Raw genomic sequence first — 24,230 nt, forward strand, 5'->3', positions numbered from 1 at the left:
TTATTCGTGGTAAGAAATTGTTCTCGGCACATCGCTGCGGCTATGTAAACATACCTATTGATATGGTCGGCGGGAGACGCTCGACTCAGGTATTCTGGTCTGGAGTTGCGTTCACGTTCGGCAACGGCATATAGCAAAGCAGCTGGAGTGTTCACGATACTTGGAGCGCTTCGTGATGAAGGAGACTCCTTCTCCGGTCGATTTCCAGTACCTGCCGAGTTGCGTGCCTGCGATTGCCCGTGCATCTGCTGTGATGTAATGTAATCATTCATAATGATCTGCCGTGAGCTAAGCTGCTGGGGTTCGAGTGAAAATGCCGGTGCCGTCCTGGTGTAAGTGAACTGTGGTGCCTGAGGACTTCCTTGTGGTGGCGGTTGGGATACCTGTGCCGGACTTTGACGATTGTTGTATGATTTGTATTCGTATGCTGCACGTTTATCCGACAGGGTATGTGTAGACACATGTACGGGAGTACCTTGGGTAATAGATCCGAGCTTATCATTCGACGGAGGCGTTTGTCGAAGCATGTTGTCATATCGCGGACTCAACGTCGTCTGGCCTTGCACAATGATCTGTTGGCCGGTTGCATTCACTGGTGTTCCTTGCGTAATCGATCCCTTGGATCCATGCGATTGTGGCGGTGGCTGTTGCATAGCCGATTGCACTTGATGTGGCATCTTAGGGCTTAATTTGGGAGCATTCTGCTTTTTGCTTGGTGGCGGAGTTAAAGAAATTGTTTGCTGCGACATTGGACCCCGGCCAACAACTGAAGGTGCCGAATTCGGAGGGCCTACTAAGCCCTGGTTCAAAGCTATCGGCTGACCTCCGGGAACAGATGACATATACCCTGACGATGACTTGGATGGACGACCCATGGGTTCGCCATGGTAACTCAAACTATAAGGTGATCCATGCGATGGAATGTTTTGTGATTGCTGCTGATGACTCGGCGGTGGAAAGTTCTCTGAACGATACACGGTTACGGTGCTACTGCTAGAAGAATGTGGCGGCAGTGCACTTTGTTGGCTGGAAACACCAGACATCTTGTTGCTATGAGCTGGCGGAGGAAAGTTATCTCGCTGAGGCTTTTTTATGCTGAGATCGAGCGTTTGAGGTTCTTCCCGAAGATACACCACAGGTATGTCCTTTTCGTGACCGATGGAGCCAACTGCTTGTTGCGATGGTTGAGTGGTGATTTGAGACTGCGATTGCTGTTGCTGCAAAGGAGGCGGGATCTGCTGTGACGGCGTCATTTGCTGCGAAGCTTGTTGCGGGACTGGTGTAATGGTTGCTTGTATTTGTGAACCAATCGAATGAGGATGATGAGATATCAACTGTGATGGACCATGGGCATGGGTATTCACTATCGATAAGGTGGCCATACCTTCCGATGAGGGTCGCTGGGTAGGAGGTCCTTTCGACATGTCTCGATAGTCTCGTGGGGCAAAAGACAGATCATTAATAATTTTCATTGGTGGCGGTTTTCCTGAGCTTGGCATCATACTTGATTTAAGCGACCGCTCGATAACATTCAACACAACATCTCTGACGTTTTGTGGTGAGTTAACCTCATTGTTCCGAGGTCCATTTAGCAAAGATGGATGATGCACTGAGATGACTGGATTCACACCCCCGAGTGGAGGATAATGTGCTTTGGGGCTCTGCCTATTCGCTGGCGAGGTTTCGTTTTCTTCGTCAGCTGTTTCTGTGGCAGAACTATCATATTCTTCAATGAGTTTCTGCTTCCTGGGAGGTTGTCCTGGAGGTAACAATCTATCATCTTCAAAATTCTTAGTGAGAGGAGGAGGTCCCAATGTTTCGGGAACAACGATGATTTCCTCTTTCGTTACATTCAAAGGAACCGAATTGTTTGGACTTTCAGCGGAAGCAGTCGTATCACTGCTACCGTCACGTTCATCTGAAGACGAACCGCTCATATCCGATTCGTCAACATCAGTCATCGCCGGTCGACGATCCTCTCCAGGGTGTTGTTTGTAGTATTCTGCCATAGCCAAATCAAAGCCGTACTTTTTCTTGAAATGGAAATAGAAACTCTTCAATGCAACTGGAGTCTTGTTTAGCGCTTCTGCTAGTTGATTCCACTTGGGACCGATGTCCTGCAGGAGTTTCTTCATTCGTCCTACTTCCTCATCCGTCAGGTTGGTTCCTAGCAGATGGGTGCCCATCTTACGCCGGATGCGCGTCAAACAAGCGGAGCAGCATTTCGTCACATTCGGTGGTATTTGTAGTTCCTGAATAATTGGATCTCGAATCTCCGGAGATAGCTCGAAGAGACGCGGTGGAAGATTTCGAAAGCGTTTAACTCTATCTTTCGGATTAGGACATGTCGGTAAGGGACAGTTCGTATATCTAGAATGGACGGATTGATCGTTCAATATTAAACCCTGTGCAATGGCAGAAGGAGAATAATATTGCAAGTCGTACCTCGATTTCACTGACTTGCATTGGCACGTATTACAAACACGTGCCCCCGGCGGAATCGCCTCTTCCGGTATGCCGTATTGTGCGCCCCGGCCTCGTTCCAAAGGACGTGTGCGCGAACATGTTTCAGCCTTACACACAAAACATGAATGTAGCATGTTGCCCTTGTCTGAAAAATACAAAAAGGAAAAACCGTGTTTGATATTCTTCTTCCATAATCAGATACAAATGCAATGTTTGCCCCAATGCTACAATAGGTTGAGAAATTATTCCTTATGACAACATTGGACCAAATAAGTGTTAAAAACAGGGCATGACTCTTGTGTCTTCCGAGGTGAGCACAAATCAAATAAAATATTCAGATCCTCAGTGCCACTCGAAACAAGCTGACCGTGTTGGTTCGGTGTATGGTCATCTCGATTTGCTCCCACCTCAAATTTCTGACATCTGGTCAAAAGGGTCGACACAGGGAAATGAAAACTGACTCGCCGCCAACCGACGAACTATGTTTACTTTATTTCGTTAATTGGCCACTACACGTGTCCTTTCTCTCGATTCGATTCGCTAAACGAAGTGCAAAGAAATGATGATGCGGTATGAGTGCGATGTGAAATGAAATTCATCGTACCATTGTTCGTTTTAGAATGCTGTCTTTTTGCAATTCAATCACGGGACATTCTAACTTTGATTAATGAAATCATATTGTGTTTCATATGTTTCGTTATGTCATGGAAGTGATTTTGTACGTTGATATGCCACACTTATGAAGAGTTTTCTCTCATAGAACATAACCAGCCGAGACCGGCGTCGATGGCTTCATTTCATATTCACAAAAATATTGAGCTGTCCGGAAAGTTCCTGTCGGGATTGATTATGACCAAATCGTGACACTAATCAATAACGCTCGGTACACGAAATATGGATTTAAAAAATGAAATTTGATACAAAACAGCGAATCAAAAGCATATTTCCCCAGATTTCTCTCCAGTATGAAAACAATCACAATTATTTTCCATAACCAAACAAATGCCACATGAATAATAACTAAATTTCTAATTGTGTTATTCATCATTCAAATTTCAAACCGAAATATAATTTAATCGTTTATATTTCAAATGAGATTGTTTATATTCGTCGGTGTCGTCATGAAGAGGTTAGGGTCTGTTCACATACAACAACTTTAGTGAGTCCCTACGGGTTATGAAACGGTCACGAAAATGGTGGGATGGAATATAGACAATGTCCACGTGGACACGCTAATGTTGAAAACATATATCTTCTGCATTTTCAAGAATTTTGAAATTCCTCTTACCCCTACCCTACCCCTTTAAATTTATCAATGAAAGGGTTGAGCAGCCATATAGAAACACGTATAAACAAAGTTTAAGAACACTACGTAATATGAATCAAGTTTGGACGCATAATTCAAATTCCGAACCAGGGTTCGGCAAAGTCATATTCAACTGAGAATAGTCAAGGGGACAATGAAGAAATACACCTACGCATTCATTTGGAAGTGAGATTTCGCTTCATCCAGCAGTTTCTCCATCAACATGACTCAACAGTCATTCGGGCGTTTAGTTGCTATCTCCCTCTACGACTCGACTATCTCATTTCAAATGGACTTCATTGCATATTGAAGTGACTCCTCCCACACTGAATTCATTTCTCTTTTTCATTTAATTTTTCATGGGCAAACAATGGAGCCGATGACTACTTTTGTGCATCAGAAATCTAGTTTTCGTTTTAAAATCATAGAATATATCGCTGATTCGATTCATTTTATAGGAGTACATTCACTTCCTAGCTAGCTCACTAATAATATTCGGCGTCTTTTTTTTAGAATACAATACAGTATTAGCGTTAGTCACGGAATAAGTCGTCGATTCGAATCGTCCTAGGGGAGTTCCTTCGGTTACCTTATTAGGTAGCTCATTAAAAATCACCGTCATCGCGATTTGAGAATGTAATCGAGTAATACGCGAAAAAATTCTCATAATATTAGTTATGCTCGATACGAAGGAAGAATGGAAGATAGATAACATACACAGTGGTGCAATATAGTTCGGTGAAAGCACCGCTTCGATTTTCATGCCGTCTGGTGGAGAGTGCTTCTATATTATTTTCACCACATCATTCCTACATGAACTGGAGTGTAAGTTTAAAATTTCGGAAACTAGAGCGTTATGTCTGGAGTGCGAAGTTTGAACGTTAATACCTCTTTGCCGGCTACACGATATGACAGTCGCATTCGAAAGATAACAAGTTTATGAGTGATGTTTGTTACTCATTGATCCAAAAACTCCTTAGCTCAAAAATTGCTTTGAAAGTAAACTATTAAAATCACAAAAATCCATAAAAAAGATCCATAAATATGTCTATGAAAGGATACAAATCTCGTATATTGTTTCCGCGAGAACAAGAATGAATCATAAATCACCCAAAGAATTATTTAAAAAATTTCGATGCATTCTAAAACGATATTCGAAGTAATCAAAAGCAAATCGATTTTTATATTTTTTATTTGTTGCTAGAAGAGAGCTTCTGTGAATTTGAGAGCGTGTTCAAATTTATTGATGATAATGATGATGTGACCGGCTACTGACCATTCTATCCTGGATTCCTCGAGTCGAGAAGACGCACCACGCTAGATATGGGGTAGAGACTAGGGGGCGTTGCTGATTAATGGTCAACTGCATCCCAATAGGAAGTATCCCGTGTCGGGCACACGTAGAAAGTATAGGAGACAGCAACATCCCAATTACGAGAACACTTGTAATACTAACCTCGAGCCGACCGCGAGTAATCGGTTACATTTTACTAACATAGATAATAAGAAAAACTGTTAAAATATTGAACTCCGGCCCGGCCAGGCTAACGCCATATGAGCCTTGATAAAAATATATATTTGGAAAAAAAAATTATGATGTTTTGAGTTACATAGCCTTTCTCAGACTCTCAAACTTTCTTAGTTCATTTGCCTTTGCAGCATGACTGAATCGTGAATGACTTATTGATGACTTTTTCGATCGATCAATTAGTTTTCGTGAATTCGAGCATTGTTTCCGGGTTGAAGCCGGATGTGAAGAAAGTATTTTTCAGCGATGAGGCCTGCATTCTTCAGTGGAAAACTGGAGGTGAAAATTTATTCCGTATGCTGGTGGTGGGATAAAACGTACAGCTACCAGTGGAAGTAAGACGTACCGTGAAAATTGTTTGATTCATCTGTTTTTTTCGATTTCTAGGGAATGCCTTGCGTCCATAAGCGGAAATTAAATCGCCAAATGTTAAAAACATTTGACATGTTTCGGACATACGGGATAAACATGTTCTAGGGTATGACAAATACACGATATCGATAACCTAGGTGGAATAATTTAGCGTTAAACGTTTAACGAACATTCACAATGATTTCATACCCTGTTAAATGAAATTATTCCTTCCGCGAGCGACAAAAATCTACGATTCGTATTACAGGTTGGATGTCATGTTATTTTGATTATTGTCGTTACAGACACCCCAATCTTCGAGAATTATTTTTTCCGGTCCTCCGTTTTCCAGAAAACGACAAAAAATAAAAAAAAGCCAAACATAAACATTGGTCAAAACCTATATTTTTGTTCCTGTAGGAGGTTCAATCTGATGGTTTTTATCCTACATCACAATGTGTGATCTTATATCAAAGCAATATTGTAGAAAAGTTAACATATTTGTAAATTTTGTAAGGTTTTGTTTTATGTTGAGTTATGTGAGGTTATTTACTATCCGCACAGATTTACATTAAACCGATTTTTATATCCAATAAAGAAATACAAATTTGAATGAAATCGAAAGTAGATGGTATCTAATAGACTAAGCTATAATTTGATGCCAAAACCTTACCATATGGTTGCTTTCCAAAGCCATGAAAAATCATCGAATTTGCTGTTCGATTTTTCGAACGCTTGGGATGAAACGGGTTAAAGTTTTCACTTCCAAAATGTTATTTAAATCCACTAAAGTTTAGATGTTCCACTACTATATCATGTACTACATTTTCTCATCTTTCAAATGGAAACAACAGAATTGTCCTACGTAACGTACTTTTTATTGTAGAGTCAGTTTGAGGCAATAGAGTCCGAAACAAAACAAAAAGTTCCATAACTATGTCATTGTGGAAATTCGAACATATGCCTAGAGGGATTTCTTTCATCAAATATGAACGTCTATCACCTCCTGAGAGATTCTGGATAAATTTATTTTTTTCATGTGAGAAAGGGATGAATCACCAATTGAATTCTTCTTTTATATTCAACTAGCTGACCCGGCAAACTTCGTCTTGCCCATAATTTATTTTTCGTTATCTCATCCACGTTTTCTTACTAAGCGCGCGTTCATTGGTCCAATCGCAGAACTGTTCATTGATTGGTCAACTAATAATAATTTAAAATTATTTTTTACTATAAAAGTTCAATACTTCTACCAAAACTCGACATTATAATATCAGATTATTTTCAGAGATAATTCTCATGCAAGATTTTTCATCCACTTGCAAATAACATGTTTCTCCGTTACATGGAATAAATATTGGATACAGAAAATATGATAGAATTAAGACAGCCCTAATTCGGACAATTCCTTTCGCGAGTTTTTCTCTTATCAACACATTCGGCGATCGATTTTTATTTATTCAGATGAAGACGATATAAGAGTGCGTTTTATCACACTGAAATCCATTTCCACTTTCGAACAAAGGTCAATTTTGTCAGCGCAAACATCAAATGGACTAATAACGCTTGTCAATTGTAGAACAAATGCGAATTGAATTTTTCGAATTTTCCTCCGGAGAATTCCAAAATTTTCAATTGTCATGTTTGGTTGGAATGTGTTTGGTTGGAATATGTTTGGTTGAAATTTGGCTCCATTTGCTTAATTAGTTCTCGAGTTATGCAGAAGTTTGTGTTTCATTTGTATGGCAGCACATCCTCCTCCCCCTTAGAGAGGGGGTAGGTGTGTTGAACCACCATAGAAATATTTATTGCTCCCTAAAACCTCCATATGCAAATTTTGGTTCAATTCTCTTGATTAGTTCTCGAAATATGCAAAGAAATTTGTGTTTCATTTGTATGGTTCTTTATAACTTGTCCGTATCCCTTCATTGTCCTGGAGATTACAGACATATGAAGCAAGCGAAGAATTAATAGACCGATTGAAAAGTCAATTCACTCTAGACAAAAAAAAAGAAAGCGGAACCGGATCCCAATAATTTTATCGCGCTACATTCCGTTCTAACGGTGCATTCTCATATGTGACTACTTGTTATTACGTGGAAATTATATCAGCCTACATCACGATGGGTGGCGCGGGCTTAATTGCCACCAAGTGTATATGATCACCGTTGCTGACAACTCTCCATCCAGACACGCAAAGAGTGTGCAGAAGGCAATTTCCATCAATTATTTACTGCTTGATAACCAGCGAAATTATTGTAATTATATTTAAATAATAAATTAAAATTTTCCATCCACAATTGCAACAGCAAACTGAGTATATCATATCTTTGTTCGAGGTGCAAATATGTCGGCACAGGAAATTTTGAACGCAATGAGTAAACACAATCATCATCCAGCCGCGTAACAGAACAGTTGATTTTGGCAAAAACTATGCGCGGTGAGCGGACGAATTCAAACCGAGATACAAACAAAAAAAGCTAATCTCGATGTTTATTGAATTACCATTATCATCATCTGTGCGATTTGGAAATCGATGCAAATAAAACAAGATAATGGGCACGATGATGATATCGTATATACATGGGGATAGGATGTGCAACAATGTAGAGCCCTTCGTAGTTCGATATTGATGATAGCGCTGTTTCAGCTTCAGCCGGTTTCCGATGCTATTCGTTGAATGAGAGGAGAGATTCATTGTCAACATAGACACAGGATATAGAGGCGAGCATCATATCCTGTTTTACAAAGGCTCGGTAAATATTCACGGAACCGTGGATGTGTTTAGAGGGGGGTCGTGAATGTTCTAATTTGGTTGATGATGATTCATTTATAAATCATACCGAATGAACTTGCTGAACGTTTCGTAGGCATCCAATGTATGTTCTGTCCCAGCTATCCATTTGGGACGAGGGAAAATCACGAAACCGTGCGAAATAGAAAGCCAATCAAATGAAATTTAACCAAGTCAGAATTCGAAAACACTTTTCGTGTATTACCATTGACAGCTTGGAATTGTCGGATCTCTTTGCATTTCAACGGCGCGTCCATCTCACACTATCCTGATTCATATGAATTTCTTCTGCACTTGAAGAAATTTTTTAAATGGTTTCATACATAACACATTCAAATAAAGAAATTATTCACACTTTTAATATAACGTGCTCAGTAAAAAAATCCTCCACTTTTGACTTCTATACGACCATGCTGGCAGCCAGCGTCAGACTCTAAAATGTTATCTCAATTTGACACTTGTATAGTGTTCTGGACTTGAGAGTCATACGAGTCGTTATTGTTCATTCTACAATTTGCATCGGGGATTAAAGAAATGTTTTATAGTGAAAAATTTTGTTCCGATGGGTTACATCGGCCAGACATTTATAAGATAATTTTTTTTTGCTGTAACATGGTAAATCGATTTTCAAAGGAAGGATGGCTGGTACGAGTCGTTCCACAGTGATGATGGACGCAAAATCTGAGACACTCTCTCGAGCCAAATTACATCGCCGAAAACAACATTTCTCCAAGAAATAATCCAAAATTCCTTTCCCAGAACGACAACAGAGAATCCGAACCGAAACAGTTTTGTGGTGGCGAAAGCAACCGTTGCGGAATTCATTTTCATCTTTAGTTTTCTACCGAAGAACACAGCACTCATCACTGGAATATGGTTTCTTCACATTCGGGATGGAATGCGCTGCATTCCGACGCCACTTTTAAGATGGCCAAAAATCTAATCCGAACACACAAGTTCTGTCCCGGATAAAATATGAAAATCAATTCGCTTTTTGTTGCTTCTAATATTACTTTAGAGTGCATCGAGGATTTTGAAATAACTTTGTAGTAGGTAGAATGTTTTGGTGATTTTATGAAAGCATAAGATGGTAGATTCATGATTCATTCTCACCAATACACAAGCAATACACAATTGTGTCCTTATGACAATGTATTAACACACTCGGTCACAGACTATTATATTTTGTCCCATCAACACCATTATTTCACATTTCTCAAACTCTCCAATCTACCTTTGACAACGCATAAAAATAACAACGTGATGTGATGTAAAAGTGATGTAAAAAATACAGAATCACTCTTCCCAAACGGCACGAAAATCGACAACTAACACGGAGATCTATTCCAGTCTTAGTACATCTTCCGTTTCCCACTGCGCAATTCTAATGTATAGCATATTAAATCTTATAGAGCTTCGATTCGGTGGCTATTTGGATCAGCAAAATCCGTTCGTAGCGAAAATAATTTTTAACGTTGACACTATTCCCAAAATTTTGACCGATGTGACGTGTTTTCTGATTTGGCACCTTTATTGAAATACATAGTCCTCCTACGTCAAAAAAATATTATAACGAATTCAATCTACTTTTGGTAACGCATAGAAACAACACCAATGTGGACTCAATACATGCACCGATGACTTCGGAGCCATCGAATTGAGCTCGAACAGTGCTTATTCTCTGCACTGACTGATTCGCTATCTATATATATAAAAATGGAGTGATGTCTGTCTGTCTGTCTGTCTGATTCTTATGAACTCCGAAACTACTGAACCGATCAACTTGAAAATTGGTATGTAAGGGTTTTTGGGGTCGGGGAAGGTTTTCGTGATAGTTTGAGACCCCTCCCTCCTCTCTACGGGGGGGCTACCATACAAATGGAACACAAATTTCTGCATTACTCGAGAATTAATCAAGCAAATGAAACCAAAATAGACATATTGAGGTTTAAGGGTGCAATTAATGTTTGCCATACAAATGAAACTCAAATTTCTCAATTATTTGGTGGCTAGACACTCCTCCTGCTCTTTAAGAGTGGGCTGTCATACAAATGAAACACAAATTTCTGCATAACTTGAAAACTAATCAAGCAAATGGAGCCAAATTAGGCATATGAAGATTTTAGGGGGCACGAATGGTGAATGGACACTCCTCCTCCCTCTCTAAGGGGAGAAGAGGGGAGGGGTCTGTCTTTATTCTATCATATTTTCTGTATCAAACATTTATTCCATGTAAGGGAGAAACATGTTATTTGCAAGTGGTTGAAAATATTGAATATTGAAGAATATTGAATATTGAAAATATTGAAGAATTGTGTTTGAAAATAATCTGATATTATTATGATGAGTTTTAGTAGAAGTACTAGGACTTTTTTAGTAAAAGGTAAATTCAACGGGGTCGATTAGAAGATCAATCAATGAACAATTCTGCGATTGGACTCATGAACTTGCGCTTAGTAAGAAAACGTGGATGTTTGAAGGTATTGATAACGAAAAACAATTTTTTAGCGAGACGAAGTTTGCCGGGTCAGCTAGTATATATATGTATATATATATACGTCGTTATAAGCGAGTAGTTCTAGTTGTATTCATTGTATCGAGTCATACTATAGCTTGTTGGAAAAGTATTTTTGCGCGCTATAATATAGTCCTTGAAAGTATTTTGTTTGGTTAAGTCGTTCGTGAGTTATAGTGTCGCAAATATGGAGCAAAATAAAGAGAAAATCCGACATATTTTACAGTACTACTATGACAAAGGCAAAAATGCATCTCAAGCTGCCAATAAAATTTGTGCAGTTTATGGACCCGATACAGTTTCCATTTCCACCGCACAACGATGGTTTCAACGTTTTCGTTCTGGTGTAGAGGACGTCGAAGATGCGCCACGCTCCGGAAGGCCTGTCTTCGAAAATTGCGACAAAATCGCTGAATTAGCCGAGAAAGACCGGCATAGTAGCAGCCGTAGCATCGGCCAAGAGCTGGGGATAAGTCATCAAACAGTTATTAACCATTTGAAGAAGCTTGGATTCACAAAGAAGCTCGATGTATGGGTGCCACACACGTTGACGCAAAAAAACATCTTTGACCGTATCGACGCATGTGAATCGCTGCTGAATCGCAACAAAATCGACCCGTTTCTGAAGCGGATGGTGACTGGCGATGAAAAGTGGGTCACTTACGACAACGTGAAGCGCAAACGGTCGTGGTCGAAACCCGCTGAAGCGGCTCAGACGGTGGCCAAGCCCTCATTAACGGCCAGGAAGGTTCTGCTGTGTGTTTGGTGGGATTGTCAAGGAATAATCTATTATGAGCTGCTTCCCTATGGCCAAACGCTCAATTCATACCTGTACTGCCAACAAGTGAACCGCTTGAAGGTAGCACTCATGAAGAAGAGGCCATCTTTGATAAACAGAGGCCGCATTGTCTTCCATCAGGACAACACCAGGCCACACACTTCTTTGGTGACGCGCCAGAAGCTCCGGGAGCTCGGAATGGAGGTTCTTTTGCATCCGCCGTATAGTCCGGACCTTGCACCAAGTGACTACCACCTGTTTTTGACCATGGCGAACGATCTAGGTAGTCAGAAGTTAGCCACAAAAGAGGCCTGTGAAAATTGGCTATCCGAGTTTTTTGCCAATAAGGAAGCGAGCTTCTATAACAGGGGTATTATGAAGTTGGCATCTCGTTGGGAACAAGTCATCGAACAAAACGGCGCATATTTGACTTAAAACAGATGATTGTAAAAAATACCGCAGGACTTTTTTGACAGCCTAATATAGTGCCTTCATTCATTCTTTGTTTCTATGGTCATAGAGTTTTGTTTCTTATTCATTCGTCTCTGGAAACATGCATAGTTTTTCATTATTGACCGCATATATTTTTTGCTACGCTACGCATTTATGTCCGAAGAATGGGAATGCTGTCAATTTTAGTAAATTTAAACCATTTACTAATTCGAGAAAAATAATGTACAGGTCGGACTCGATTAAAGGGTGTGTCACATCAAATTGCATCACGGAAAAAACGCTGTAGAAATTTAATTTTTAGGAATTATATCTTCAGCTCTCGCTTATAATCAGATAAGAGTGTATAGATCACGTTGGCCATGCTTCACTGTCAATTTTTTCGTAAATTTGGAAAAATGTCGTCGAACGAAAAAGAGCGTCGTGAATTAATCCTGAGCACTCATTTCGAGAATCCGGAGTTGTCACATCGGGACATCGGTAAGATGCTGGGAATCGTCCAATCCACGGTCAGCAGAGTACTAAAACGATACTTCGAGAACCTAACCATCGACCGGAAGGTGAAGAACGGCAAAAAAGGGTGCTCCGTCAGTGAAAAAGATCACAAGCGCGTAGTTAAGCAGTTTAGACGTGATCCGAGAAGTTCGGTCCGGGATGTCGCCAATAAGCTGAATTTGTCAAGTTCATTCGTCCAGCGGACCAAGCTGCCTGCGTACATACAAGGTTCAGAAGGCTCCTAACCGCGACGAAAGGCAAAACATGGTGGGGAAGACGCGAGCCCGGAAGCTGTACACCGAAATGCTGACGAAGCCGCATTGCCTGGTAATGGACGACGAAACCTACGTCAAAGCGGACTTTCGTCAGCTGCCGGGCCTGTTGTTCTTCTCCGCAGAGGACAAATTCAGCGTTCCGGAGGAGATTCACAAGCAGAAACTATCCAAGTTTGCCAAAAAGTACATGGTGTGGCAAGCGATCTGCTCTTGCGGAAAGCGGAGCGCCCCCTTCGTGATGACCGGCACGTTAAACGGGCAGGTTTACCTTAAGGAGTGCCTACAGAAGCGCTTACTACCACTATTGAAGCAGCACGAGGGCCCGACCACCTTCTGGCCGGATCTCGCTTCGTGCCACTATTCAAAGGACGTGTTGGAGTGGTACGAAGCCAACGGGGTCACCTTCGTGCTAAAGGAAATGAACCCGCCCAATGCGCCGGAGCTTCGCCCAATAGAGAAATATTGGGCGATTATGAAGCAGGCCCTCCGGAAGAACCCAAAAGTTGTCAAATCGGAGGCGGACTTCAAGAGAAAATGGATTTCTGTTCAAAAAAAACTACAACCTGACGTTGTACAGAACCTTATGGACGGGGTAAAGAGGAAGGTGCGAGCATACGGGCTTGGACTCGAAGTATGAATAAAAAGAAAATGCCAAAAGTTGTTTAATAGTTTTTATTTTACTGTCTAAAATTTCCAAAGGGATCGGTCTACTGGGCGAATTTCTACAGCGTTTTTTCCGTGATGCAATTTGATGTGACACACCCTTTATATATAGTTTGGAAAATTTGGTTTTTAATTATTTTTCAAATATGACTTATTTCAAGAAGAAATGTAACATTTCAATTTCAGTGCGGTAAAAATCGTGATTTTTGAAGATTTTGCTTGGATTTTCACAAGGAATTGTTTATATCGATATTGCAGCCAAATTAAGGAGTATAGAAGTTGGGTGTCAAAGCACAAATTGTAGAGCGGTTAGAGAGCTTCAATTCAATTAATCAATTAAATAGAAACAATCTAGTTTGATATAAATTTTAAGGATAAAATCAATAATAACACATTCAATATTATTAACTTTTAAGTTTTCCTCTTCAAAATGTTATTGAAATCCACTAATTTATATGTTTCACTACCATATCCTGTACTAAATTTTCTTATCTTTAAAATGAAAGCAACATAATCGTCTTCCGTAGCGTACTTTGTAATGTACACCCATTTTGAGGCAACAGAGTCCGAAACAAAAAAAAGTTCTACAACTCTATCATTGTTGGAATTCGAACATACGCGTAGAAGGATTTTTTTCATCAAATATGATCGTCTGTCACCTCCTGAGAGTATCTGGATAATTATTTTTTTCATGTGAGAAACGTGTTTTCAGATTTTAAGGGGATGAATCAAAAAGCAAATTCCTCTTTTATATTCAAAAAACGAGAAATACATGCAAAAAAACGAATAAAAAAAATATTTTTTTAGACACGATTATATACAGGATTCGATTATTTACAGTGAAAATAAATCAGAAACTGTATATAATCGAGTCCGCGCTGTATAGCTTTTCAAACAAATCTTAAAGAATTTCGGTTGGTATGCAAATCGTCATAAACCTTTCACAGGAAAAATATTTCTAGAAGTTAAAACTATTCCATAATTTCATATATCGACCCACCCATAACGTTTTTAATATTCTCCTTAAACTAAATTTTAAATTTGGTTCTTTGGTAGGTTATAAAAATCCTAAACGTTATTCGAATAAGCACTAGTTATATCATAAATTATTTGAAATGAATTTGATTTCTAAGCACCTACCTTTAAGAGGGGCGAGTTTGAAAAACTACATAATAATATTTTAAAAAAACTTTAGCTTTTCACTATTTATGTTTCCTGAGATATCTCTGCACTTGCTTAACCAAACTTTATTGAACCATTGAATGGATAATTAAATGCTTGTTTGAAGAGCCGTGGGTAGACATAGGTTTCATTTGGTAATCCATTGTCATGTTCTTGTAATTGTTATTTGTAATGTTTTGTTTTGATTGTTTGTAATGTTTTGTAATTGATTGTTATCGTTATGAGAAACAAGCATTTGAAAAACAGGTATTTTGAATCTTGTGCGAGCCATTGGTGGCAAGTGCCAGAGTGAACGTGTTAAGTAATCACGATGTAAAAACTGGAGGTCGGTTCAAGACCAAATAACGGCATGCCGTATACTACAGGTAACAGATAGATTCAATTTATATAACTTATTCAGATAAACAATTTAAATTGCCTTGTTTTGTAATGTTTCGCCATCTAAAAAAACATCGATCTTTTGCCATACGGATAAAAATATTTTTTCTCTTTTTTTGAACCAATACAAACGCAAAATGGCACTGAAACGCTAGAATGAAGAAAGCCAAAAAAAAAGTCACCATATCAAGTTGCCAGCGTTGTGATACCTTTCATTTGAACATCACCGAAAATTTGTTAGGAAGCAGCGTTCCTGAGATACAAAGGAAGATAGGTTCTGGACCATCGGTCACGATAGGATGGACTTTTGGAGGGGGGATAGGAGATCTCAGAGGATAGTGAGAAGTATTCAAAGTAATAAAAAACATAAAAAATAATAGATATAGACAAACCTTTTTTTATGCGGGAGATAGGGACCGCACAAAAAAGTCGTATAAAAAAATCGAGCAACGCTTCACTAGCAGCTTTAAAAAATCGTGTTCGGTACACATTTTGAAAAAAATTTTTTTTGCGGTAGATAGGGACCGCATAAAAAAGTTTCCCCCAAGAAAATAATCATCGCCATTCATCATTCAATTTCCCTTTGTTTACCTGCTTTGCGATGGGACACTTTGCCTTTTCGGTTGCGCGTGGCTGTTTTGTGGTTTTAGTTGCATGTCGAAACGCGTTGCTGTTAGAAATAATGTCATGCAAAAACTTAGAGCATTTGATGATAGGAGTGGAATGATTTCAGAAGTGGATAATTGAGACGCAAATATGCTTTTTTCGCACTGAAATGCATATAAACCATCGAAAAAAAAACTAAATGCACGATAACTTTGTCAAATATGCTTCTTTTCATACACCGCACAAAAAATCGCACAAAAAAAACCGCACAAGAACAGAAAATCGCACAAAAAAAGATTCGCACAAAAAAACCGCACAAAAACAGGTTTTACTGTATATAGAATTTTACAATCATCGAGAATGTCGATAAAGTTACAAAGCCAGGTTTGATGATTTGTGTTTGATGTGATATGTGTTTGATGGTTTTGACAGTGAATCATCTACAGGGAAACTTCGATATAACGTACCCTCGTTATAACGTACCCCCGATATAACGACACTCGATACAACGTACATTTTAACTCGATATCACGTACACATTTTCAAAGTCCAAAGGAATAATTTTTTCAATATTGTTTTTTCTGTAAGAATAATGAGTTATCTGTATTTTAATACTGAAGCTTTTTTTGTACCTTTAGCCAATCCCGAAATACAACTGTTTTGTGATTGTGGATTCTAAATGAATCGAATTTCAATCAACAGTATGAAGGGAAACATCATGAGAAGGATTGGTTTCGTCTTCTAGTTGAATGTATTCAATAACCTTACTCAAACAGCAACACAATAAAGTAATATAAGCTACGTTTCTGAGTTCTTTATTATGATTCGATATAACGTACAATTCGATGCAACGTACAATTTTGAAAGTAAAATATACGTTATATCGAAGTTACCCTGTACTGATATTTCATAGTACAGACAATGAGATTCAATCCCACATATATCAATAATCTAGAATGAACGATTTTCATGTATGTTATTTTTATCAAATATGATATATCAATAGCAATAAGATTAGACCTTTTTTAAGACCTAATCTCTCCTGTTTCAGACTCATTGCATAAACACACAACTAGCATTTCCTTTCCTTTGGCCTGATTGATACCGAGCCGACAATGAAGCAAAAGATACTTCCTCATCATCACGAGACGTAATATCGCAATATCATCAAATTTCGATTTTTCTATAATCCCGCAAGAACACGACGTATCAATTATCCTCCAGCGTGGAGAGCAGTCGAGTCGTCCTTTCCATGGTGGTATTATATGTGTAAACTTTGACTACTGCTGGTTTACCGTGGAAGTGATGAATCAAATAGCAAAAGTGCAAACAGACTTAATTTAGACTGAAATCTGAAATCAAATAGAAGCCACCCCACCCAACCGGTGTTGAGATGTAAAATTTATTCGTATATATTGCTACAATGGTGCAATGAAATGTGCGGTTGGGATGCATTTGGCATCTTCGCGTGCAGTTCTAATTCGGGTCTCAGAAACGCGATTTGTTTGATCAAAAACCAAAAAACGAAAGCAGTTATTGTGATCGGTAAATAAAGCTCATATTGAATTATCAGTTGCTCATCATGTCATGTCATTTACATTTAATAATCATAATTTACAGACCGACTGGAACATACGGTCGCCATCGCCGTCCAACTTTCTTTGCCAATATGGAGAAACATGCGGTGCGACGAGGCGGTGAAATCAGTGACAGCATTAGCGCTTCAATATCTCGTGTGATAAATTCAAACGGTTCCATCTCCGTACCCGTCGGAGTCGTCGGAGTGAGGATGGCTGGAAGCAGCAAGCGGCGGTATCAAATATCGTCAGTTTGCGCGTACTAATTAAATTGAATTAATTAAACGAGTGGCAAAACTTCTCGCTAAATTAAACTCCTTTACTGGGATTCAAATTTCTTGTTGAATATCATAATTTAACCGACTGTTTTGTTTGCCCACTTATCCCGTTCCGAGTACGATGATTCCGCTGGCGTCAGCTGAAGATACGATTGCTGCTATCATCATTCCGAGCAGCGATGTTTAACAGTCAATTCCACATGAATTCAGCGAGGCAAAGCCTGGCATGAAGGCAAACTTTCGGTTGCTGATAATAGTCGAAAAGTTATTAATTGGATCTGTTGAAGATCCACAAACATGAACTGTTTGCCGATGACGACTGTGATCAGATTACAATCTTGTCCGGATAAATATTTTTAATTGACAACACAAATGGTTGCATATTTTCTCTAATTTCTCTTATTCATCGGATATATACTTGGGTTCAATATATGAACAATAATTGAGAATCTCAACCTTAATTCATTCCATATGAAAAATACATGTTCCAAACTTATATTTCAATAACTGTATTGACAAATTAATATTTAAGAAAACTATGATGAAAATAAATTTCGTGAGAGAGAATCTTCAAAGAAAGGCAATTGAGTAGATCAACATTTTCCCTGTCCAGTCTTGTTTGATGTGACGGGACATTATCATCAAGAAAAATTACTTTGTGTTGCGTTTTCTGATATACCGGTCATTTTTGGAGCAGAGCACGGTCCAACACGACTGTTTCCGATAACGTTTGGTCAACATTTATTTGTTCTGTGAGTTGTTGAGTTTGACCGTTGTCTTTGTCCAATGAAGCTTGCAATTCGGCGTCTTCAAACACTGCTGGTTGTTTTCTACGTTTCTCATTCCTCACATCAAAATTACCACTTTTAAACTTTTTAAATCATCCATAACATTGCGAATTGCCGAGAGCATGCTCGCCGGAAGCTTCCACCAACATTCTATGTGAATCGGAAGTACCTATTAAAAGTTTGGAGTTGTATAAAAACGCCAGGCATTCGCTGGATCACTTTTGAGAAGCTCAAAGCTGACGCTCAAAATTGATTTCCATGAACCCTGGCAAGGCGAATGATGGAGATGCAAAGCTTATGTTTTACAATGAATTCAGTATTAGTAACTGAATTCCAAATTGCCAACATATAAATACAAAAAATATATGTACACATTTTCAAACATTCGAAAAACAGTGAATCGATCAAATCATTCAAATTCACAATCAACTGAAGAGCGGTGCCAAATCAATTGCCGTTCACCACTTTGTTGAAACACTGCGTTTGATCTGTCACTAATCAAAAAAATCTTCCCGCACGGTGGCAGCAGTATTCCATTTTCTAACAATTTGTAAACTTCGGTCCCATCGGTCCCCCGGATCGGATTGAATTGCAACTGAAACCGAGCGTGCCAAACTCTCCGAGGATGTTCCGCCGCGTTTGGCACAATCGTAGTGAGAGTCAAAGCTAAGGATTACAACGGGAAGCCAATAAAAGAGTGAAAAGCGAAAGTAAATGAAAATATCGCTCGTTCAGTGGCGAGATATGCAATACACGAGAGACTCAAACGACAATCCTGACTGTATCGCACACAATCTCTTCTTTTGTTAAATTTCTGCACTGAGGCTGCATGTACAACAAAAAAATGTCCGTGTGGAAAAGTCGAGAGCAAGAAAAACTCGATGGAAATTTCCCTGATATTTGAATATATTAAAATTTAATGCAATTATACTAATTTGTGCGCTCTGAGTTTCCCGAAAAAGGTTAAAATGGATTTATATGATTGAATTGCATATGAATATAATAGGAACACAATAGCAGGCAATATTCTCGGACATCGGACCTTTCGCAAACAGGTGCACACGCAGGACATTTTGTATGGGTAGGAAGGAATAAAGGAAGCAGAAGCACATCGCAAACATTCCACATTGTCGTATAAAACACGATGAACACTGCTTAACACGCATATCATTTTTTTTCGTTAAACATTCATAGTTACCTCGACCACATTTCTTCTGGAAAAAAAACCGCTTCCCGCTAACTAGCGTTCGTTGAATCTGACCACTCAATGCACAAACCTCAGGTATGTGTTAATCAATTTGTTCAAACCAGTGACAGGTGGCATTTTCGGTTTGTTTACAGTGTGATATTTCATGATTCAATTTGTGGATTGCGCTTTGTCACATAGAACACCGATTCATGTAAGTAAGGAAACGTTCATCGCGAGTGTCAATCCGGTTTCAGATGACGCCAGCAGGATAGGGTGGAAATGTAAAGCAAATTAGCTTCCCAACAAATTGGGTTTCCCGCAATCAAAGTTAAATACATTCCCCCTTTCACAGTACTGATTCACAAAGAGTATCTGGAAGAACAAACAGACAAAAACACGATGAACGAGAGGAACAAAAGACAAGGGAAATGATAATGCACACACATACACATTTACAGCCCCGAAAAGGGCCAAAACGGCTGCGAAAAATTGAATTTTAATTAATAGTAAATATTAATTAATTTGAACGCAATAAATTTGATGATTGTATGCTTTCCGCCCTAGCAAGAAACAGTTGATAATTGTTGTTCCAATTGTTGCTTGATGTGCGGAAACAATTCAACAATCAGCAGTCATGACATGATAATTCTGCCGATCAAAAAGATTTTCAATTGCAAAATAATATGCTTGGTTATGTCACCAATACAAATACATACTTCATTTGCCAACCAAACCAAAATGAAAGGAAAGGTCCCTTGGGAAGAAAATAAAAAACCCAGAATAATCATCAAATATTTATACTCGCATATCTTGAGAGACTCTTTTCCGACTCTCGTCAGCTCTTTTTGTCTCGCTAAATTTTCCATATTTTTCCACTGCTTGTTTGCAAACCATTAAATGAATCCGCCGCAAATTTCTCCACGGATTGTGATTTGTTTCACGGATATGACGTGTGCGACCAGTGCCAGGCCAGCGCGAAGGGAGGAGAAGCCCCCATCCTCATCGTTTTCCATTAACAGTATAATTCAACCGAACTTTATCTCACCATCGAACTTGGCATCCATGATTCGATTCGGCTTAGCACTACCATAAATGTGGTTACATTTTCTGGGTACTTTAGATTCACGTACATAATATGTATCTTTCTAAGAGGTATGGTATGGTATGGGGTGTAGAATGAAAATCTAAAAACTGAACATGTGAAAAATAATGAAAGATTCCAAACGCTTACAACTCGACCATTATACAATTATAATACATCAAAAACACTTCGAAAAAAATCGAAACCACAGTGCATATCATTCATCCAAGGAAAATAAAAAAAATACATAATGAAATATATACATAACTCGAGAACTAATCAAGCAAATGGAGCCAAATTTGAGATGTGAGGGTTTTTGGGTACAAGAAATGTTTCTATGATGGTATGACACCCCTTCTTCCTCTGGAATGGAAAGCGGGTCTCGTAAAAATAATACACATATTCCAGCCAAACATGACAATTGAAAATTTTCGGAAAACTCTGAAGCAAAATAGGAAAGTTCGAAAAATTCTATTCGCATATGTTCTACAATTACATATTGACAAGTGTTGTTAGTCCATTTGATGTTTGCGCTAACGAAATTGATCTTCGCTTGAAAGTGGGAATGGATTTTAATGTGATAAAACGCAGTCCTATATCTTCTTCTATACATATAAAAAAGGTGTTGATAAGGGCAAAACTCGAGAAAGGGATTGTGTGATTTAGGACTGTCTTTATTCTATAATTACATTTATTCCATGTAACGGACAAATCTTGCACGAGAATTGTGTCTGAAAATAATCTGACACTGTAATGTCGAGTTTTGCTAGAAGTACTGAAATGTTATAGTAAAAAATAATTTTAAAAGGTAGATTAGAAGATCAATCAATGAACAGTTCTGCGATTATACCCATGAACGTGCGCTTAATAAGAAAACGTGGATGCCAATTTTGGACGGGACGAAGTTTGACGGGTCAGCTAGTCACCATATAAATATTGACCTTGCTGTAATCAATCTCAGTCTTGCACCTAGTGATGTCTGATTTTACAAATAATTGTTCATCAACTAATCGAATATTTGTTCCTTCATTAACAAACGTTAATCGATACGAATGGTCATTGACCCATTAACCAGCCATTGAAAATTAAAAATAATTTTGTTCGATTTTTCGAACAGCTGCAAATTTAACACCAATAAAAGTACTTAGTACGGATAATTAGTTCAAAGCACCGATCCATTGAAATTGATAAAAGTGACTATCTTTTCCTTCTTTTTTTATTAATCAAATGGCCTTATTGGGCCATTTGCAAAATCTAAATGTCATAGAAGACATTTACAAAAAAAATCAATATCTCAAAATCTCGGATAAATTCTCGGGAAAAAAAAATGTGGAGCAAAAAAAAAATCAATAAGCAGAATAGCTTGGGACCGAATCACATAAAAAGAGACAACTAAGCAAAGATTTTTCATCAAAAACAATCACAAATGAGATATATTACCCTTACTAAAGGCTCATCAAATAATATATTGTAAATTCAATAAAAACTGAACAATATTAAATTCAATAAGAACCCTCCATTTATCAATTGAAAAAAAATACGTACGCAAAAAATTTTCAATTCAAAATAATGTCGTTTGTATGCGAAATTTGCAAAAGAGAAGAAAATGCATAAAGTTCAACAAACCTTAGTAAATAGAACATTATATAAACTATGTTCACATAAAAAATGATATCAATTATTGGTAATCACATTTACGATTGTGTGCCCACATCCAACATAAGTTACCCAATAAATTAAGTGTTATAGCCATAGCCATACTTATTTTGACGTAGGACTACGTCTAACCGGACTATATAGGAGATAAAATAAAAATCTAAAAACCGAACAAGTAGGAAAAAATAAGAGATTCCGAATGCTTCTAAATCGAGTATTTCTCAAGGGGATAGTACACTATGGAAACTTGAAAAACTTTTAAAAAAATGTCTGTTCTCTGGGATGACTCCTTCACTGTAGTTTTTGTCCCAGGTTTGTCCGATGCTCCGTTCAAAAGTTACAAGTCAATTAGTGGACCTAAGTCTTTGTGTAAGGTACACGGATCCAAAATTGAAAACGCGTTTTTCTCGAAACTAAATTTTTCAAACTGGTGGGAGTTCTACCTCCGGAACGGTCCATCCAATTTTGCTGAAATAATTTTTCCCAGATTCTCCACTATATTTTCTGTCATCTTTAGTAGGATTTTTTTGATATTTAGAAAAATAAAAATTTTGGTGAATGTTTATGTATCGATTTTTGAGGCAGAAACGCATTAATTTTTATAAAAAATTACGCCATTTAGTCAAAAATTAATATTTTTAAAAAATCCACTCCAAAAAGATCCACTAGAAAAACTTGTAGAACTTCCACCAGTTTACAAGGTTTTGGCTGCAAAGGTTCAACAAACCGCGGCTATTCAGAGGACAGTCCAATTGACACCAATTTATTTTTTGTTTGGTTAGTAATATATACCAAATTAAAATGTGATCTCAGATTAATCATGGTAATTTATTTTCTGGCTGAAAAAAATTGCCAAAATCACATACTTTTTCTGATGTTTACAGTGTACTACCCCCTTAATAGATAGCAAAGATATTTCTACGCATCTATCACAATGAACGGAGTATTCACGAAATATGAAGTGTTATCCAAAAGCGTTAAGAGCCACGTTTTGATTGGTCCAATTTGTGCTCTTCAAATGGTACCGATTAACACGTTGACTGCTACGTCAGTCACTGGTGGCAAAAGCTAGCTGCTAGACAACAGTAACAGCGGCTGCGTTCAACGCGAAATCGATTTGAAGGTGTTTGTACAAAAGAGAATCACCTGTGGCTGCAGTGTCTAGAAAAAACTGAAACTGAACTGAAGAAATTTCAACATTTGGCTAGCTTGGATAGTGTTCTTGCGAGAACCTTCAATAATGAATCATGAATCAACCATCCCAGCTATTTCCATAAAACCACACATACTATCGACCCTTTTCACGGCCATTTCAAAAAATTCGATCTTTTTTATAGTAACATCCGAAACGAAACAATTAAAAGCGAATACATTTTTGTAATTTTATTGTGACCCTCTTGACTTGTGTTAATTTAGAAGTGTTTGTGCTTACTGGTGACTTTTTTCGATAGAACATTGGAATTCCCAAAAAAATCATGCATTATTTCCGGATTAAAAGTGGTGTCAAAGTGCAGTGCATTTGAAACCGAGTGTGAAAAAGGAATTTTCCAGCGGTGAGAGCTGTGTTCTTTGGTTAAAAACTGATAATTTTGGTAGCACAATATGTGCATACGCAACACATCAATTACGATTCGACAGTCATTGAGTTAGTAACCAATCGTCGTCGGCGGCAGAGGCTAGGCCGTCCAAAATTGCATATCTCAAGACAGAGAGTTGAGCGTAAGTTTTCTAAATTAACCTTTTCCAAGGAACAACATTTTTCACGATTTAACAGACATTCAATTAGCATCCGACAGACGAAGGTGTCTAAAAGACCTTTTTCAAGGCTAGAGTGAATGAATTGAAAAAGTGAACCGAAACATTAATTCTAATAG

The 24,230-nt window shown here is 38.2% G+C and overlaps 1 protein-coding gene across 4 annotated transcripts in view; it reads right to left on the reverse strand.

The window, feature by feature from the left end:
• Nucleotides 1-24,230, reverse strand: part of LOC129764910 (nuclear receptor corepressor 1) — a 167,435-nt gene that overhangs the window by 4,677 nt on the left and 138,528 nt on the right. For all 4 annotated transcript variants that reach the window (XM_055764548.1, XM_055764545.1, XM_055764546.1 and 1 more), the window contains exons 10-11: nucleotides 2,446-2,611; nucleotides 55-2,370 (exon numbers count right to left, since the gene is read on the reverse strand). In XM_055764548.1, coding sequence (XP_055620523.1) covers nucleotides 55-2,370; nucleotides 2,446-2,611 — 2,482 coding nt within the window. The remainder of the gene's footprint in view (nucleotides 1-54; nucleotides 2,371-2,445; nucleotides 2,612-24,230) is intronic.

Source organism: Toxorhynchites rutilus, chromosome 2 (genome assembly GCF_029784135.1).
Source record: "Toxorhynchites rutilus septentrionalis strain SRP chromosome 2, ASM2978413v1, whole genome shotgun sequence".
Classification (NCBI taxonomy): domain Eukaryota; kingdom Metazoa; phylum Arthropoda; class Insecta; order Diptera; family Culicidae; genus Toxorhynchites; species Toxorhynchites rutilus.